This window comes from Antechinus flavipes, chromosome X, assembly GCF_016432865.1.
Source record: "Antechinus flavipes isolate AdamAnt ecotype Samford, QLD, Australia chromosome X, AdamAnt_v2, whole genome shotgun sequence".
Classification (NCBI taxonomy): domain Eukaryota; kingdom Metazoa; phylum Chordata; class Mammalia; order Dasyuromorphia; family Dasyuridae; genus Antechinus; species Antechinus flavipes.
This window is the reverse complement of record NC_067404.1, coordinates 16,710,077-16,725,677: the sequence shown is the minus strand read 5'-3', so window position 1 is coordinate 16,725,677 and position 15,601 is coordinate 16,710,077. Positions and strand designations below refer to the sequence as shown.

The following is a 15,601-nucleotide window of genomic DNA, read 5'->3' as shown; positions in this document are numbered from 1 at the left end:
CGTCCTCAGCTGCGAGGATCCCTGGTCTAAGTGAAATGGATGAATATTTACAAAAATATAGATTGCCTTGCTTAACAGATGAGAAAATAAAGTACTTAAAAAAACTGAACAAGCCAATAATGAACTCCCTAGAAAAAAGATTGCCAGGACCAAATGGATACTACCTAATTGGAATTCTACCAAACATTTAAAGAACAATTAATTCCAATACTATATACACTATTTGGAAAAATAGGTGAAGCACTATCAAATTCCTTTTATCACACAGATATGGTGCTGATACCTAAACCAGTAAGGGCCAAAACAGAGAAAAAAATTATAGACCAATATATCCCTAAATGAATATTGATACAAAAATATTACAAATAAAATATTGGTTGTTTTGTTTTTTTCTTTCTTGTGCTTTTTTCCTCCTTTTGATCTTATTTTTCTTGCACAGCACGACAAATATGGAAATATGTTTAAAAGAACAGTACATATTTAATGTATGTCAGATTGTTTGCTGTCTTGGGGAGGGAGAAAGGGAGAAAAATTTGGAACACAAAGTCTTACAAAAATGACTGTTGCGAAACCTTTTTTACATGTATTTGGAAGAATAATATACTATTTAAAAAAAAATAGAAAAGCCCCAACTTGGAAGGTGTCCAGGAAAAGCACTTAAAACTGTGCTATATGTTGAGTAGCTGAAGAAACTAAGACTATGTAGTCTGAAAAAGAGAAGATTTATGAGGACATGATAGCTGTCTTCAAATATTTGAAAAGCTATCACATAGAAGAGGAAGAGAAGGATTCAGTTTAATGTCATGAAAAGCCTCTTACCAATTAGAGCTGTCCAAAGTGTAATGGGCTGCCTCAGAAGAAAGTGAGTTTCCACTCGATGCCAATGGACAATGAGGTGGCTAAGTGGATGAAGGACTAAGCATGGAGTCAGGGAATCCGAGCTGAGATCTAATCTCTGACATTTACTAACTGTGTTGACCCTGGGCGAACCACTTTGTCTGTCTCACGTTCCTCATCGGTAAAATGGAAGTAATAATAGCACCTACCTTGCAGGGTTTTTTCGATGACCTAAGTTAAATGACTTGCCCAGAGTCACACAGCTAGTAAATGTCTGAGACTAGATTTGAACTCCCCAAATACATGGTAGCACATGACCTAATTTCTTGGAAGTCCTAAATATACTAAATGTTGCTGGGAAAAATAGAAACTATTAATAAATGGCCTCTGAATACCTGGAGCTCACCATCCCCTTTTTCCACATGTCTAAGCTGTCACTGAGTCTAGGACCTTCTATGAAACTGAAGGCAAGTAAGCATGCAAACAATTCCAAACATCTACCTGAGAGTTTAGTGGAAAAAGGCAAAGCAGGGGTCTGACTGAAGCTTGAGACCTGTGATCCAGTAGGTACAGCAGTAGACCCGGTAGAGGCCAATAATCCAAATCCTAAACCTGGAGAGAAATAAAGGAACAGATATAAACAATCAATTAATGACACAGAGCGTGTGAATGTGTATCTGAAAGAAAAACGTTCAACATCACTGCATCAGCCCTTCAGGGTATAGAGCTACTTGGCAACTGTGTCTGCCATCCAACACTGTATACAGTTTAGCTATCCCTAAACTGATGCTTTGTATACAAGGAGGTATCAGTAAAAAGACTGGTTCATCATTGGCTCTTCCTAAAGCACACACAGAGGAAATGGCGTTCAACATTGCACCAATTATGCTACTGCCAACACAGTTTTTCAGTCCAACAAAACACAATCACAACCTAGTGCCAAAGGCTGTTGTATTTAACTCAAGTATTGTTCCTACACTTATTATAGAAATCACTCGTCCTCAGAACTAGTAGATCTTCAGTTGCCTAAACTATACCCACAGTTGGCTGACTTTTAAACACATCACTTAAGGTCAGTTACTTTTAACTGAAAGTAGCTTTACTCCTTCAGAGTTAAAGAATTGTGTTTTCCTAGAAACAGGACCTTTCCCTGGTGACTGAACCCAGTATGAAAAAAATTTCCCCACCAATACTAAATAAATGATATAATTATAGTCAAGCAAAGCTGAGTTAATGATCTATAACTTTATTCCTTTAGTTTCTGGCAAGAATCAAGAAAATAAGCCTCATTTCATCAGGCTTAAATGGATTTCGGGGAATGACAAACATTCTGATATCAATCTGTTCCCCTCCTTTCCCCCACATTCTAAACATATTATAAATGGCTCATTTTTTACATTTCTCATGACACCTTAATTCATTAACTCTCATTTTTTCTTGGCCATAAACCTTTGAAATACTGTTGAATCTATAGTTTACTAAACCCATTACAAAATCAAATCATTATATACATTAAGAGGCTCCCCCAGCAGCTTTCCAATACCCTATACCAGGGGTCCTCAAACTTTTTAAATAGGGGGCCAGTTCACTGTCCCTCAGACTGTTGGAGGGCCGGACTAGAGTCAAAACAAAAACTTTGTTTTGTGGGCCTTTAAATAAAGAAACTTCCTAGCCCTGGGGAGGGGGATAAACGTCCTCAGCTGCTGCATCTGGCCTGTGGGCCTTAGTTTGAGGACCCCTGCCCTATACCATCTATCTAAAATAAAAGCTGGGGGGCAGCTAGGTGGCACAGTGGATAGAGCACCAGCCCTGAAGTCAGGAGGACCTGAGTACAATCAGACCTCAGACACTTTAACATTTCCTAGCCGTGTGAGTCTGGGCAAGTCACTTAACCCCAAATGCCTCAGCAAAAACAAACAAATAAATAAAATAAAATAAAAAATAAAAGCTGACTCATTTGGGATCTTGTCATTAGAACTCTTTATTAATCAACACTTCGGTACATCTACAATACAATCGTCTATTTTCCTAATGACAAACAACTCTAGAGTCATACCACAAGAGTCCTTCGTTCACTCAAAATAACAAAGGAGATAATGGATCATGTTTGGTATGGTTTTAGTATATTATATTTAGTATAAAAATTAATTTTTATAATTTTCTAAAAACTGGCAACCCAGATATGGTATATGCTAGCTACATACTATGTAAAAACAAACTACTAAGCAGAATGTTTTACACAAAATATCCCATATTCCCCAACCATGCCAGACATAAAAGGTTAGTAGGACTACTTTTAAGTTGTTCTAAAATTCTACAATACTTTCTACTGCGATATGGCTTTTTTTTGTTGTTTCTGTCCTTGAAATTTCATTTCAGAAGTTGTTTTAAAAAGTAGCAAAGAACATACCACGGTGAATAGCAATATAAGCACACGGGTGGCCAAAGGACTAATGGAACAAACTATTATAGCAAGTGAGCCTGGAATTCTCTCTCAACTCATTGAATCACCAGTTTTCTAAGTTTCAGCAATTTCCACAACAAAAACCATCCCCAATAAGCTAAGTCAATGTGAAACTAAATCTGACTTTGACAAGGAAGCTTGGATATGAGTGTTCTCCGGGAGAGATGGAGCCGTCGAAAGCTTACCTGTAGGCTGTCCTCCAAGGCTGAAGGCAGTATGTGGTTGTGTGGAAGTTGCTGCAGTGGAAGCTGGAGTAGTAGCAGCAAAGGTTAACCCTGTAAATGCTGTTGGTTGACTTGCGCTCCCCATTGAGCCGAGGTTAAAACCAGTGGTCCCCGTCTGGGAAGCATTTCCACTGGGGAAGGAGAATCCTATGGATGATGTAGGTTGGGTGACGGTGGTAGTAGGAGGGCCAAAAATAAAGCCAGTAGGTGCTGATGTCTGGCTTGACACATTGCTTGCTATGGAATTAGTAAGTGTGCTGTTGGCAAGCCCAAAGCTCCCTGTGAAACCTGTAGAGAGTGGGGTGCCACTGCTGCCCAAACTTAATTTTGGTGTACTTAACCTAAACGGAGAAAGGAAATTCGTCAGAACTATGACTAACAAATCATGACTAACAAAGTCCTGTCAGCTATTAAAGGGACGTCCCACACCAAACTCTTGTAACTAGGAACAATTTTACTAGATTTCTGTCACCTTAATACACAGAAACAGAGCCAGATCTTGGTATATTTTAAGACTAATGGGTGGGGGCAGCTAGGTGGTGCAGCGGTTAGAGTGCCAGCCCTGAAGTCAGGAGGACCCAAGTTCAAATCTGGCCTCAGATACTTAATACTTCTAGCTGTGTGACTCTGGGCAAGTCATTTAATCCCAATTACCTTAGCAAAAAAAAAAAAAAAAAAAAAAAAAAAAGACTACTGGGCTAGCTGCTCATTCACAGGTATGCAAGATCTTGGCCTGCTCTGCTGGGCAAGTCATTTAACCCCATTACCTTAGCAAAAAAAAAAAAAAAAGACTACTGGGCCTAGCTGCTCATTCACAGGTATGCAAGATCTTGGCCTGCTCTGCATAAAGGAGAAAGAACACTCTAAAGTAGGATTTGAGGAAGGCATGACTCCTAAGATTTTCTCTAGGAGGGGTAGACATGCTATGACTTCTGACAGACTATTTTAATGAGATAAGTTGGTCAAATGACAGGCATCCCATTAATTTTTCTTGGGTACAGATCCAAAACAATTTTACCGCATTTTATAATGCTAGATGATAAATGTTCTGTTGCTCAACTTGCCTGCTTAAAGACAAACTATTAGTTAACTGAAATGAAGGAGAAGAAAAATCCAGGAAGGTAACCGCTCAGTTACTTCACAGGTGCCACTGAAAGGAAGCAAATGGTTCTCTCAGTCAGAGAAATTAGTTCAGACTGGATTTTTTTTTTTTTAAAGGCATTAAAAAAAAGGAGGTGGGGATCCTTTTAACACTGACACATAGGAAGGAAGAGTATGGGATCGTTACACTGATAAAGCTAATTCTGGAGAGCTACAATAAGGACAAATTCTCCGAACAGTCCTCCTCTCCTTCAGTGGGTCACAAAGAATTCTGGCTGCAGATCAGCCTTCAATTTCCCTTGATCCAGAAACAGGTTTAATTTAAGAGAGTACTTAGGGACTGAGTGGCATAATTCCAAATAGTAGTTTTTATAAATGCCTTCCTATAAAAATTGATTGACCCTTTACCCACGCTTCAAACTAAAAGTCTGTCCTTGAGAGGTGATATATCCACAGCTGCTTAGAGAGCCGGAAACTATATAGCTCTTACCCTAAGGAAAACCCCGGAGTGGTGGAACCTGGAGTTGTGGCCTGTGATCCAAAGAAGCCTGGAGTCTGTGTAGATGAGGCGGGGGTGGTCAGGGAGAACAAACTAGTAGCAGGCGTGCTTGCAGCAGGCTGGGAAGGAGTCCCAAAATTAAACCCTCCAGAGCTAGGTGTGGAGAAAGAAAAGCCTGGTCCTGGTGTGGTGGTGGTTGTCTTTGCAGGGCCAAAGGTGAAACCACCTCCGGTGGCAGGAGATCCTCCAAAATTAAATTGACTCATGACTCCAAACCCTAGTTTGGGGGGAGGGGGAGGGGAAATCAGGTCATTTTAGAAATCTAAATGGGATGAAGGAAAAAGAAAAAAAACCTACCATACCATAGCAATTGAAATTCTCAATACCAAATATATATATGTATATATATTTGGTCATAGAAAAACATATTCCCGCCTAGTCCCTATAGTCCTAACTTTCTTGAAAACAATTTGAAATACGTGATGCCCTGACAGAAGATCCTTAAAAAACTCACTTCAGAAACAATGGAAGTCCAGTGAGTCAGATAAGATTTGACAGTGGTAGTATATCCAAGTTTACTTGGTGCTTTATTAATGGATGCAGGAAAATAGTGAAAATTTCATGAAGCACCAAATTATTTTCCAGTGGTCCTCTAAATGGAAAATCTTATTGTGGGGCACTAGTCATACTAGCTACATCTGCGACTGAAAACATGTCAGTTTTTAACACAGCCACCAAGATCTTAGATTTGAATAATATAGCTTCTCCTATCTATATAACTTCACAATACAGGGCCATATAGCTGGGATAAAGCAGGAACAATTCTCTGAGCCCAATTCTAATAGCCCAGGATTTTGCATCCATAGAAATCTCAAAATAGGAAGAGGCCAATAAGCATTTATTAAGTGCCTACTATGTCTAGGCACTATACATAGAAAAGCAAAAGTCAGTCCCTGATCTCAAAGAGCACACAGGCTAATGGGAGAGACAACATGTACAACAGCTAGAGATAAACAAGCTAGAAATAGGATAAATTGGAAATAATTAAAAGACGCTAGATTTAAGGGGGGTTGGGCAAGGCTTCTTGTGGAAGACAGAATTTTAGTTGGGACCCAAAGAAGTCCAGAAAGTGAAGATGAGAATGTTCCAGACGTGGGAAATAACAGCCAGAGAAAAGGCCCGGAGATAAAGAACGGAATGTTTTGTTCAGGAAACAGCAAGGAGGACACTGAATCAAAGAGTAGATGAGAGGGAGTAAGATATAATAATGGAAAGGCTGGGGCAGAAGAGGTTATAGGGGCTTCGAATGACAAATAGAGGATTTTCCATCTGATGTGAAGAGATTTAGTTTTGTGGGGAGGGGCTGACTGGCCCATGTTGGCTGAATGGAGGATGAACTGATATACTGGGGGAAAAGGAGAGACTTAAGGCAGGCTGATCACTCAGCAGGCTACTGCAATAGTCAGGCATAAGGTGATGAGGGCTTGCCTTGGGGAAACAATGTTATCAGAAGAAAGAACAGGATACACTGCAGAGATGTTGCAGAGGCGAAACCTACAAACTAGATATGGGGATACCTTCTCTTGAGAGAGAATAAGGAGAATACCTAGGTTGGGAGCCCAGGAGACTGGGATGGTAGTGGGGCCCTTAACAAATCTAGGAGGATGTAGGGGGAAAGGGAAACGATTTAGGGGGTAAGACGAGTTCTGTCTGGGACATGTATACTTTATCAACTAGTTGGAGATGTCTGAAAGGTAGTTGGGCATGGGATTCAGGAGGACAGCAGGGAGGTTAGGGAAAGATAGGCAGATTTGAAAAAATTACAGCATAAAGATGGTAATAAAATCCACAGGAGCTGATGAGGTCACCAAGTGAAGTAAGGAGTATAGAGGGAGAACCCAAGAGGGTCCAGGACAGAACCCTGTGGACATCTACAGTTAGAGAGCATGATCTAGATGAAGATTCAGCAAGGGACACGGAGAAAGAATGGTCTGATAGGTAGAAGGAGAACTAGGAAAGAGTCCAGGAAACCTAGAGAGGCTGATTAACAATGTCAAAGACTGAAGAGATATTAAAAAGAATGAGGATTGAGAAAAGGCGTGGGGAATGACAATTAGGAAATCATTGGTAAAAGTCAGGTGATAGAAAGTTAAGAGAATGACAGGAGAGGAAGTAGAAGTACTTATCACAGACAACCTTCTCTAGAGATAATATATATGACAATAGTGGAGATGAAAAGATCAAATGACTTTTTTTTAAGACTGCAAGACAAGGGCAGGTAATAAAGGAGCCAGTAGATAAGAGAGACATGGAAGATAAGTAAAGAGAGGGGATGGCAGAGGGGCCAGTATCTTGGAGGAGACGGGATGAAATGAGATCACTTTAGCAGGCAGAGGAGGAAGGTCACCTCTTCATGTGAGAAAGGGGTAAAAGGAGAGTGAGGAATCTGAGTGATAGGAGATGAGAAAGAGGAGAGAAAATGGCCTCCATTTTAGCCATAAAATATGAGGCAAAATTCTCAGGTGAGAGAGAGTGGGGAGGGAGAGTCACAGGAGCTACTGTGGGGAGAGAGAAAGTTGACAATGGAGGATTACCTAGCAGCAGTAAGGCCACAGTTGAGGTTCTGTAACACAAATATGTAGCGGAGCCATCATCTGATGGGATTGTTCCTCCCCTTCATTCAGCAATATGTATGTAGGAACAAAGGCAGTTGATGGTGTTGAGGCTTAGCAGAGCACAAGAGAAGAGTATAGAGTTGAACTGGTTTATCAAGTGGTCAAGATGGGGAAAAGAGGAGATAGTGGCTAGTGGAGAGGAAGCGGCCTGAAAGAGAACCGAGGAGCTAGAAGGTCACAGTGTGAATAAATCACAAAATTTAGCACGAGCAGGCTGAGGGAGAGGAGGGAAACCCATAGACCGAGGTCAGATAAGGGAATTTCAGAGTTCGCAAACATGTTAATGGTATGTTTATAGGTGGTGGCAAGAGTAAAGGTATAACTATTTTTATATATGGCTCAATTAGGATAAAGGAATAGGCCTTTGCAAGTGAGAATGAAAGGAAATAGATGGTGTGGGTGTTTGCAGCATAGTCAATATGTAGGCTAAAATATTATGGGCGAAAGAGTTGAGGAGGAGAGAAAGTGTGTCAGGTACTCAACTCTTTGAGGAAGGAAGGGGAAGTGACCTAAAGGTCAGTTGACAACTACTATCAGGAATCTGGAAATGGCAATGGAAAGCAAAGAGTACTCCCACTAAGAACAAATATTTTACTTCGAGCCAGGTTTGGGACGTAAATATTTTAATGCTGTGTACACACATAAGGTGTGTGACTGTAAAGAAATAAGATGGCTATTCTGTTTAAGGAACTTTTTTTGGGGGGGAGGGGGATTTACATTTAAACACCCTAGAACTTAGATGTCCAAATGAATGCTTTTCATCAAAATAATCTAGCGAGTTTACACTCCTCTAATGAGGTTGCCAGGCTTCACAAAGCCAGGTGAAGTAGTGAAGTAGAGAGTGGTAGGCTGGGGCAGCTAGGTGGCCCAGTGGTAAAGCACCAGCCCTAAAGTCAGACAAATTCAGCCTCAGACACCTAATGCTTCCTAGCTGTGTGACTCTAGGCAAGTCATTTAACCCCAAATGCCTCAGGGGGGAAAAAAAGATAAAGAAAAAGAGAGTGGTAGGCTGGAAAGCAGGAAGACTAGCTCTTTATTAAAGCTGGAAATTCCACTAAAATGTTTGGGATATCTTGCATTTATGTGAAATGTTCTAATAGGCTTATTCAAAAGGTAATTTCCAATGTTGATTCCTTGTTCCTTCAGTTATGTGAATGATTGCCCTTAGCATGAAAACATTTTAATGTAGGCAGTTTCTTATTTCAAAGACTTTGGAGATCCTAACTAAATCACCTGACTGAAAACTCCCAATGTACTTATTACCCACTAAGAGAAATCTTTTTTCTTCTCCTTGTCTTTGGATTTTGTTTTCTTGATCTTTTTCTTTTTAGCCTCATTCCTTACTAAGAGGTAGTCTATGGAGCTGGGCATAAGGTGGTTAGAGAGGGTGCACCCTGAAATCAAACCTCACTGGCTGTAGGACTCTGGGTAAATCACCATGATGAAGCTAAAAAAATGCAGATGAGATGCCTGCCTACATTTCTAGGTGGAGTTTTCTTACAGAAGCTCCCCATATCAAGTGTCAAACTCCAGGATACTCAAATGTCCAAACTAATTAAGATATAATTGGGAAATATTCAACAAATTAAAGAAAAATACAATACCACATAATGTTAAATTTGTGGGTTTCTGAGTCAATATGGTATGAAAGAGATCCATTTCTACTGGAGTTTGCTATCTCTTCCTTATATCAAATTAAATCTTGGGTCTAAACCAAATTCAACTTTATCATGTTGTGAGAGAAGAAATAGTTTTCATCTTTCACAGTCAAAAAACCAAAATGAATAAATATTGTCCAGAATATGATACAATAATAAACAAGACAACTGAATTAGCATTAAGAACAAATTATGGGCAAATCTCAGTGCTAGACACCAGGATCCAGGAAGCTAAAAAGCAATCGGTCCCTGCTCTGAAGGAGCTAACTACAAAGTAAACACAGGACATATCAGGTTCATTACAAAGTCATATCAAAAAGTTCTAAGAAAAAAGGGGGTGAGGTGGGGGGGACAGGATCAGAAGCACACAGGTGATACCTGAGTTGGGCTTTGAAGGAAGCCAAGGATTAGAAGAGATGGAGATGAGGCAGGAATACATTCCAGACTTAAGGGATAAGATCTGTGTAGTAGGAAAAGCCACGAGACCACTTTGGAGAGTATGTAAAGGGAGGTAATATGAAAGATTGCTGGGACCCCTTCTGTGGAGGGCTCTGATTGACAAGTCAAGGCTTCTGCTTTTTACCCTAAAGGGAATAGGGAGTCGGATATTTCCAAATAGGAGACTGACCTGGTTAAGTCTGTGGCTTAGAAACATCAGTTTGACAGCACCTAACCACTTAATTAAAAAATCTTTTTAAAGGACAATCGTCTAAGTGTCTAAGTTATAAAAGACAACAGTTTAAAAAGGGGGTAAATAAGGGTCTAAAGGGGCAATTTGTAAGACTTGGCAACTTAGATGAGGCCTTTTTTAGATGTTAGGTCCTAGGGCTACAAAGACTAAAGTAGAGGCAACATTCTATTGAATTCACTTGAAAGGAGAGAGGTAAGAAGTGATTACTTCTCTATAGGACAAATATATGGGCTAACTTGAGGTTGGGAATCTGGATAACCAGAAGTAGGGTGGGGTCCTCATCACAAATGGCTAAGCCTGGAGGAATGGTGGGAGGTTTTGGACTATTTTGGCCCCCTGAAATTTGAGATACACCCAGATGCAGATGTCCAACGGGCTGTTTGTACTGCAGAAGTTCAGGAGAGAGATCAGGGCTAGAAATCACCCATACAGAAATTATTAAACTCAGAGAAACTAAACAGATCTTTAAGAGAAAGAGAGTGGGGGGCTGGGTGAGTAGGCATGCTTAGTAAATGGGAGAATCCTGGCTTGGGGGGAAAAAAAGTAGGAGGAGAACCAGGATATAGCCCAGTCGCATAAGAAAGTCAAGGGAAAAGGGGGAGGGGGGAGCAAGAAAGACAAAAGCTGCAAAGACAAAGAAAAGGAGAACTAAGAAGGGGTTATGTGCATATTCTAGAAAAGTATTTCAGAAGGAAGAGAAATCACAGTGTTTTCAAAGGCTTAAATGGTTATTGCTACAAAAATTCATCCAACATTCTTCCCCCAAAGCTAAGTGGATACAAATCACGGACCACAATGTTTTTGAAACAAAATTACAATGAATTCCAAAGGGAAAAGGAAAGAAACTTAGCAGGTCCAAGTTTAGGTTGGTTACATGTTACAAAGTCTCCGGAAGGAGAAAGAGTGGGCCACCATTGACATGTGAATGAGAGGCTGCACGCAGGTATGCGGAAGATAATTCAATACCTCTACAATTAACATCCCCTAAATAGGAGTATTTGAGCAAAGGTGGATTAAAGCAATTTAGAACCTTGCAAGCGATTTTCATTGGACAAAAGAAAGAAGATCAATGAAAACAACAACTTGAAGGTTGCACCTCGTACTCATCAAGCCGGCAAAGATGATAAAAGACATTAATAATGTTGTTACTATAAGAAGAGAAGCACACAGAAACAATTTGGAATCATATAAGTTACTAAATTGTTCGTAGCCTATGATCTAACTGGACGTATATCTCAGGGAGGCAAAAGAGAGTAACATAACAAAATATTAGTAGCAACACTGTTTTGTGGCAGAAAGACTCGGGGAAATAGGCAAGAGGTGGTTTATCACGGCCGTACAACAAAGGAGGCACCAGGAGGAAATCAGAGAAACATGCAAAGCCTGGAAGAAATAGAGGTCAGGGAAGCAATCTGACATTATTACATAAGCCTCTATTTCTGAGTGTGTGTTGTAGTTGTGTTCATATATAACATGCGTCATGTGGTAGTTTAACTGGGCACTAGTTCTGTACTTTGTAGTTATTCTGAATCAAATGTCTCTTTGTACAGATTTTCCTGGGTTTTAAAAAAAGTGTTACAATAGCAATTCTTAGACTCTGCAGCCTTCAGAACCCCTCTGTAACTTTGTAACTCTTAAAAATGAATGAAGATCATCCAAAGAGCTTTTGTTTATGTGGGTTGCAACTATCGATATTTACCAAATTAGAAATTAAAATGTCTTAGTAGTTTTGCCTCATAGATCCAAGGATTTCTGACCCCCTTAAGCACTGAGCAGTGGTTAGAGTGGAGTCAGGAAGATATGAACTCAAATGGAGCCCCATTTTCTTGTTGTGTGATCCTAGACAAATCAATGAATCTATCTGCCTCAGTTTCGTCACATGTCAAATAGGGATAATAATAGCATCTACTTTGTAGGATTATTGTGAGGATAAAAGGAGATAATATTTGTAAAGTAATTAAGAGTAATACCTGGCACATAGTAAGAACTTAATAAATGCTTGTTTCCTTCTTTTCTTCCTCTGAAAAGGAGTTCCAGGATCCCAATCTACAAAGACTAGATTGAGAATTGCACGGAAATGCTGATTTAAGATTTTCTACCATGCTGAAGCTACTAATCACCTCAATTGGTTTTTTTAAAAATTTCATTCCAAATTCTCTCCCTCCCTCCATTCCCTCCCCTGCCCATTGACAAAACAAGAAATGGAACAGCCATTATATATATATGACATATCTCCCCCCTCAGCCATGTTCAGAGACAGAGAGGGGGAGAGAGAAGGAAAAGTAAAGAGGCGGGGGGGGGATGAGACACAAAAGGGGGGGAAAGGGGGAGAGAGGAAGGGGGGGAGGGAGAGAGAGAAATGCTTCAATCTGTACTGAGTCCATAATTTTCTATCTGGAGCTGGACTGCATTTTTCATGATTCCTTTGGATTTGTAGTTGTGCCAGATCACTGTTATTGAACAGTTTACTAGGTCTTTCAGTTGACTGATTATCTTTACAATGTTGCTGTTACTGTGCAGCGTTTTCCTGGTTCTGCTCACTTCACTTGGTATCAATTCATTGAAGTCTTCCCAAATTGTTCTGAAACTCCTCCCTTTCATCATTTCTTATAGCACAATTCATAAATCGTCTTAACTTGTTCCCCTCGACTTCCAATTCTTTGACATCACAAAAAGAACTGCTAGAAATATTTTTGTACATATGGGTCTTTTTCCTTTTTCTTTCATCTCTTTGGTGTGTAGAACTAATAGTGTTATTGCTGTCAAAGTGTGCAGTTTTACAAACAGTTTGTACATTTTTGTACATATATTTTGTTTATACAAACAGTTCCAAACTCCTTTTTAAAATGGTTAGACTAGTTCACAGTTCTACCAACAGTATATTAGTGTACCTATTTCCTTACAGCTCCCTCCAGCATTTATTTTTCCTTTTCTGTCATTTGAGTTAATCTGACAGATATGAAGTACTACCTCAAAAGTTGTTCTGAGTTTCTTTAATTATTAGTGATTAAGAGCATTTTTTCATATGAATACTGATAGCTTTGATTTCGTCTTCTGAAAATTGCCTGTTCACATGCTTGACCATTTATTAGTTGGGGAATGGCTCACATAAATTTAGTTCAGTTCCTTACATATTTGAGAAACGAGACCTTTATCAAAGAAACTTGCTGCGAAGATTTTCCCCTTCAGTATCCTGCTTTTCTTCTAATTTTGGCTGCATTGGATCAATTAATTTCTTTATGGAATCTCAGAGGGTTTTAAAGTACACCACCGTGTCATTTGCAAGTAGGATAGTTCGATCTTCTCTCTACTGATGTTTATACCTTTAAATCTGCTGGTCTTCTTCCTATAGCTAGAATTTCTAGAAGTATGTCAAATAATTAGCGGGGAGACAAATCTTTTTCATTCTGTGAAATACTTCCAGGGTCCAAATATCCCATGACATATCGCAGGATTACTTATCGAGAACAATCAGCAAGTAAAATACTTCGCCAACCATTGAAGGTACAAATACAAATATGGGCAGGTCCTACCCTCAAGGAGGGCATCTTACAGAGGATTGGGGGATGGCCAGGATGGGCAATTTACATGCTCATAAATAAATATAAGAAAAATACAAAATAATCGGGGAGGAGAGAATGACAAGAAAAGCCTCTTCTAGAGGGTAATATTTTTACTGAGCCTGGAAGGGAGCCCAGAGGTTCCAAGAGGCAGAAAAAGGAGGGAAAACAAAGGGAAGACAAAGGAGCCCCTGAAAAGGTACAAGTGGGAAATGATACTTCCCTATGCAAAGAACAACAAGTAGGCCAGTTGGGTTAGAAGGTTAGAGAGTAATGTGCAATCAGCCTGGTGGAAAGAAAAGCTGCTGCCACATGGCAAAGTGCATAAAATGCCAAACAGAGGAAATTCCTCAAATTCAGATGAAAAATTATACAGAAGTAGAAGATGGCAGACCTCTGGGCATTATATGCTTGCCTTAGATAATGGAAAAAGAAAAAAAAAGAAAAGCAAGAAGAATCCTAGAGCAGAAAAGGCTCTTAGGAATCACCTAATCTAATTCCCTCATGCAACACAGAGACAGAAAAAGGTTCAAAGAGAAGAGGACAACAAAGAAGCAAAGATGGATTTTGGAAACAATATGCCAGAACTCATTATCAAATAATGGCTCAAGGCTGGACCACAAACTGCTTAACATGTAATGGTCAGGCCCCTTAGGGACAACTACTGTCCAAAGTAGTCATGTCTAGTAACCACATGGAGAACAAACCTTTCACAAAGCTTTCTTGGCTAATCTTGGCTTAACTTTTCCTTCAAATGAGGGAGAAGTATTAGTACTGACTGTACAAAACTCAAATACTCCTCAAACAAACATCTTAGCTTACAAATTATGGGATCTAAGCAAAAAGTTCTAGAATAGGCCCCTTAGCCCTTTTTCCTTAACAACCACCCCCCCACACACACACACACTTATTTAGTAGTAACTAAGCACCTATTAAAGGAAAAGCTTTAATTACCTACTATTTCCAGCTTTAGAGGTCCCTGATCCACTTCACGTCAACATGCATGGTCATCCTGCAGGCTACTTCAGCTTATTAAGCAGAACAAGCCCATCCAAGTTTGGAAATTTAACTGTCCTGTCTTTACAGGCTTTAAGCTCTTGTCCCTCTCCTAAAACACAGACTCAGAAACATGAAATCTTAAGAATTGGAAGAAACCTTACAAGTTCAAGGAGCCCAGTGCAAACAAGAAGTCCTTTACAATATCCCTGATAACCATTCATCCTATCGCTGTTGGGAAGTCTCTAAGGAGGAACTAACTTCCTATTCCCTGTATGGTGGCCCATGCCACTCATAGGCCAACACTGGAAAGAATCTCTCAAGAAAATGCCAAAAATCAGTTTTCTGAGCAACTTCCATTCTTCACACCAAGTGGTGTTGCTAATTTAAGACCTTCTACAAGAAAATCGTGTTTCTCCCTTAAAATCTTCCCTAGAAGACTAACTAACCTTCCCTAGCTCTTCCAATCCATTCTTAAATAGCATGCTCTCAAGTCCCCTCACTATCCTGGCTACCTTCCCCTAGACAAGCTCTGGCTTAGCAATATCCTTCCTAACTCAGAACTCGGCATGATAACATAGATAATGATAATATTAACATGTTTATATCACTTACTAAGAGCTATATAGGTAGGAGCTATTATCTCCATTTTTTTCAGGAGGAAACTGAGGTAAACAGGGTTATGTAACTTGCCCAGAGTTACAAAGCTAATAAGAGTCTGAGGACAGATTTGAACTCAGGCCTGGTGCTCTATCCTTTGGACCACTCAGTTGTCCCCAGATGTAATAATGATCAGAGGTACAATATTCTGCATGTTATGTTTCTATTGATAAAGCCTAAGATCTTCCAAGAGGAGCAGACTATAGTAACATTTAAGAGAACCAGGCTTTAAAACC

General features: G+C 39.8%; 1 protein-coding gene across 4 annotated transcripts in view; it reads right to left on the bottom strand.

The window, feature by feature from the left end:
• NUP62CL (nucleoporin 62 C-terminal like) overlaps positions 1-15,601 on the bottom strand; it is a 61,983-nt gene that overhangs the window by 42,319 nt on the left and 4,063 nt on the right. For all 4 annotated transcript variants that reach the window (XM_051967817.1, XM_051967815.1, XM_051967816.1 and 1 more), the window contains 3 exons: positions 5,117-5,402; positions 3,487-3,866; positions 1,339-1,449 (listed from right to left, as the gene is read on the bottom strand). In XM_051967817.1, coding sequence (XP_051823777.1) covers positions 1,339-1,449; positions 3,487-3,866; positions 5,117-5,402 — 777 coding nt within the window. The remainder of the gene's footprint in view (positions 1-1,338; positions 1,450-3,486; positions 3,867-5,116; positions 5,403-15,601) is intronic.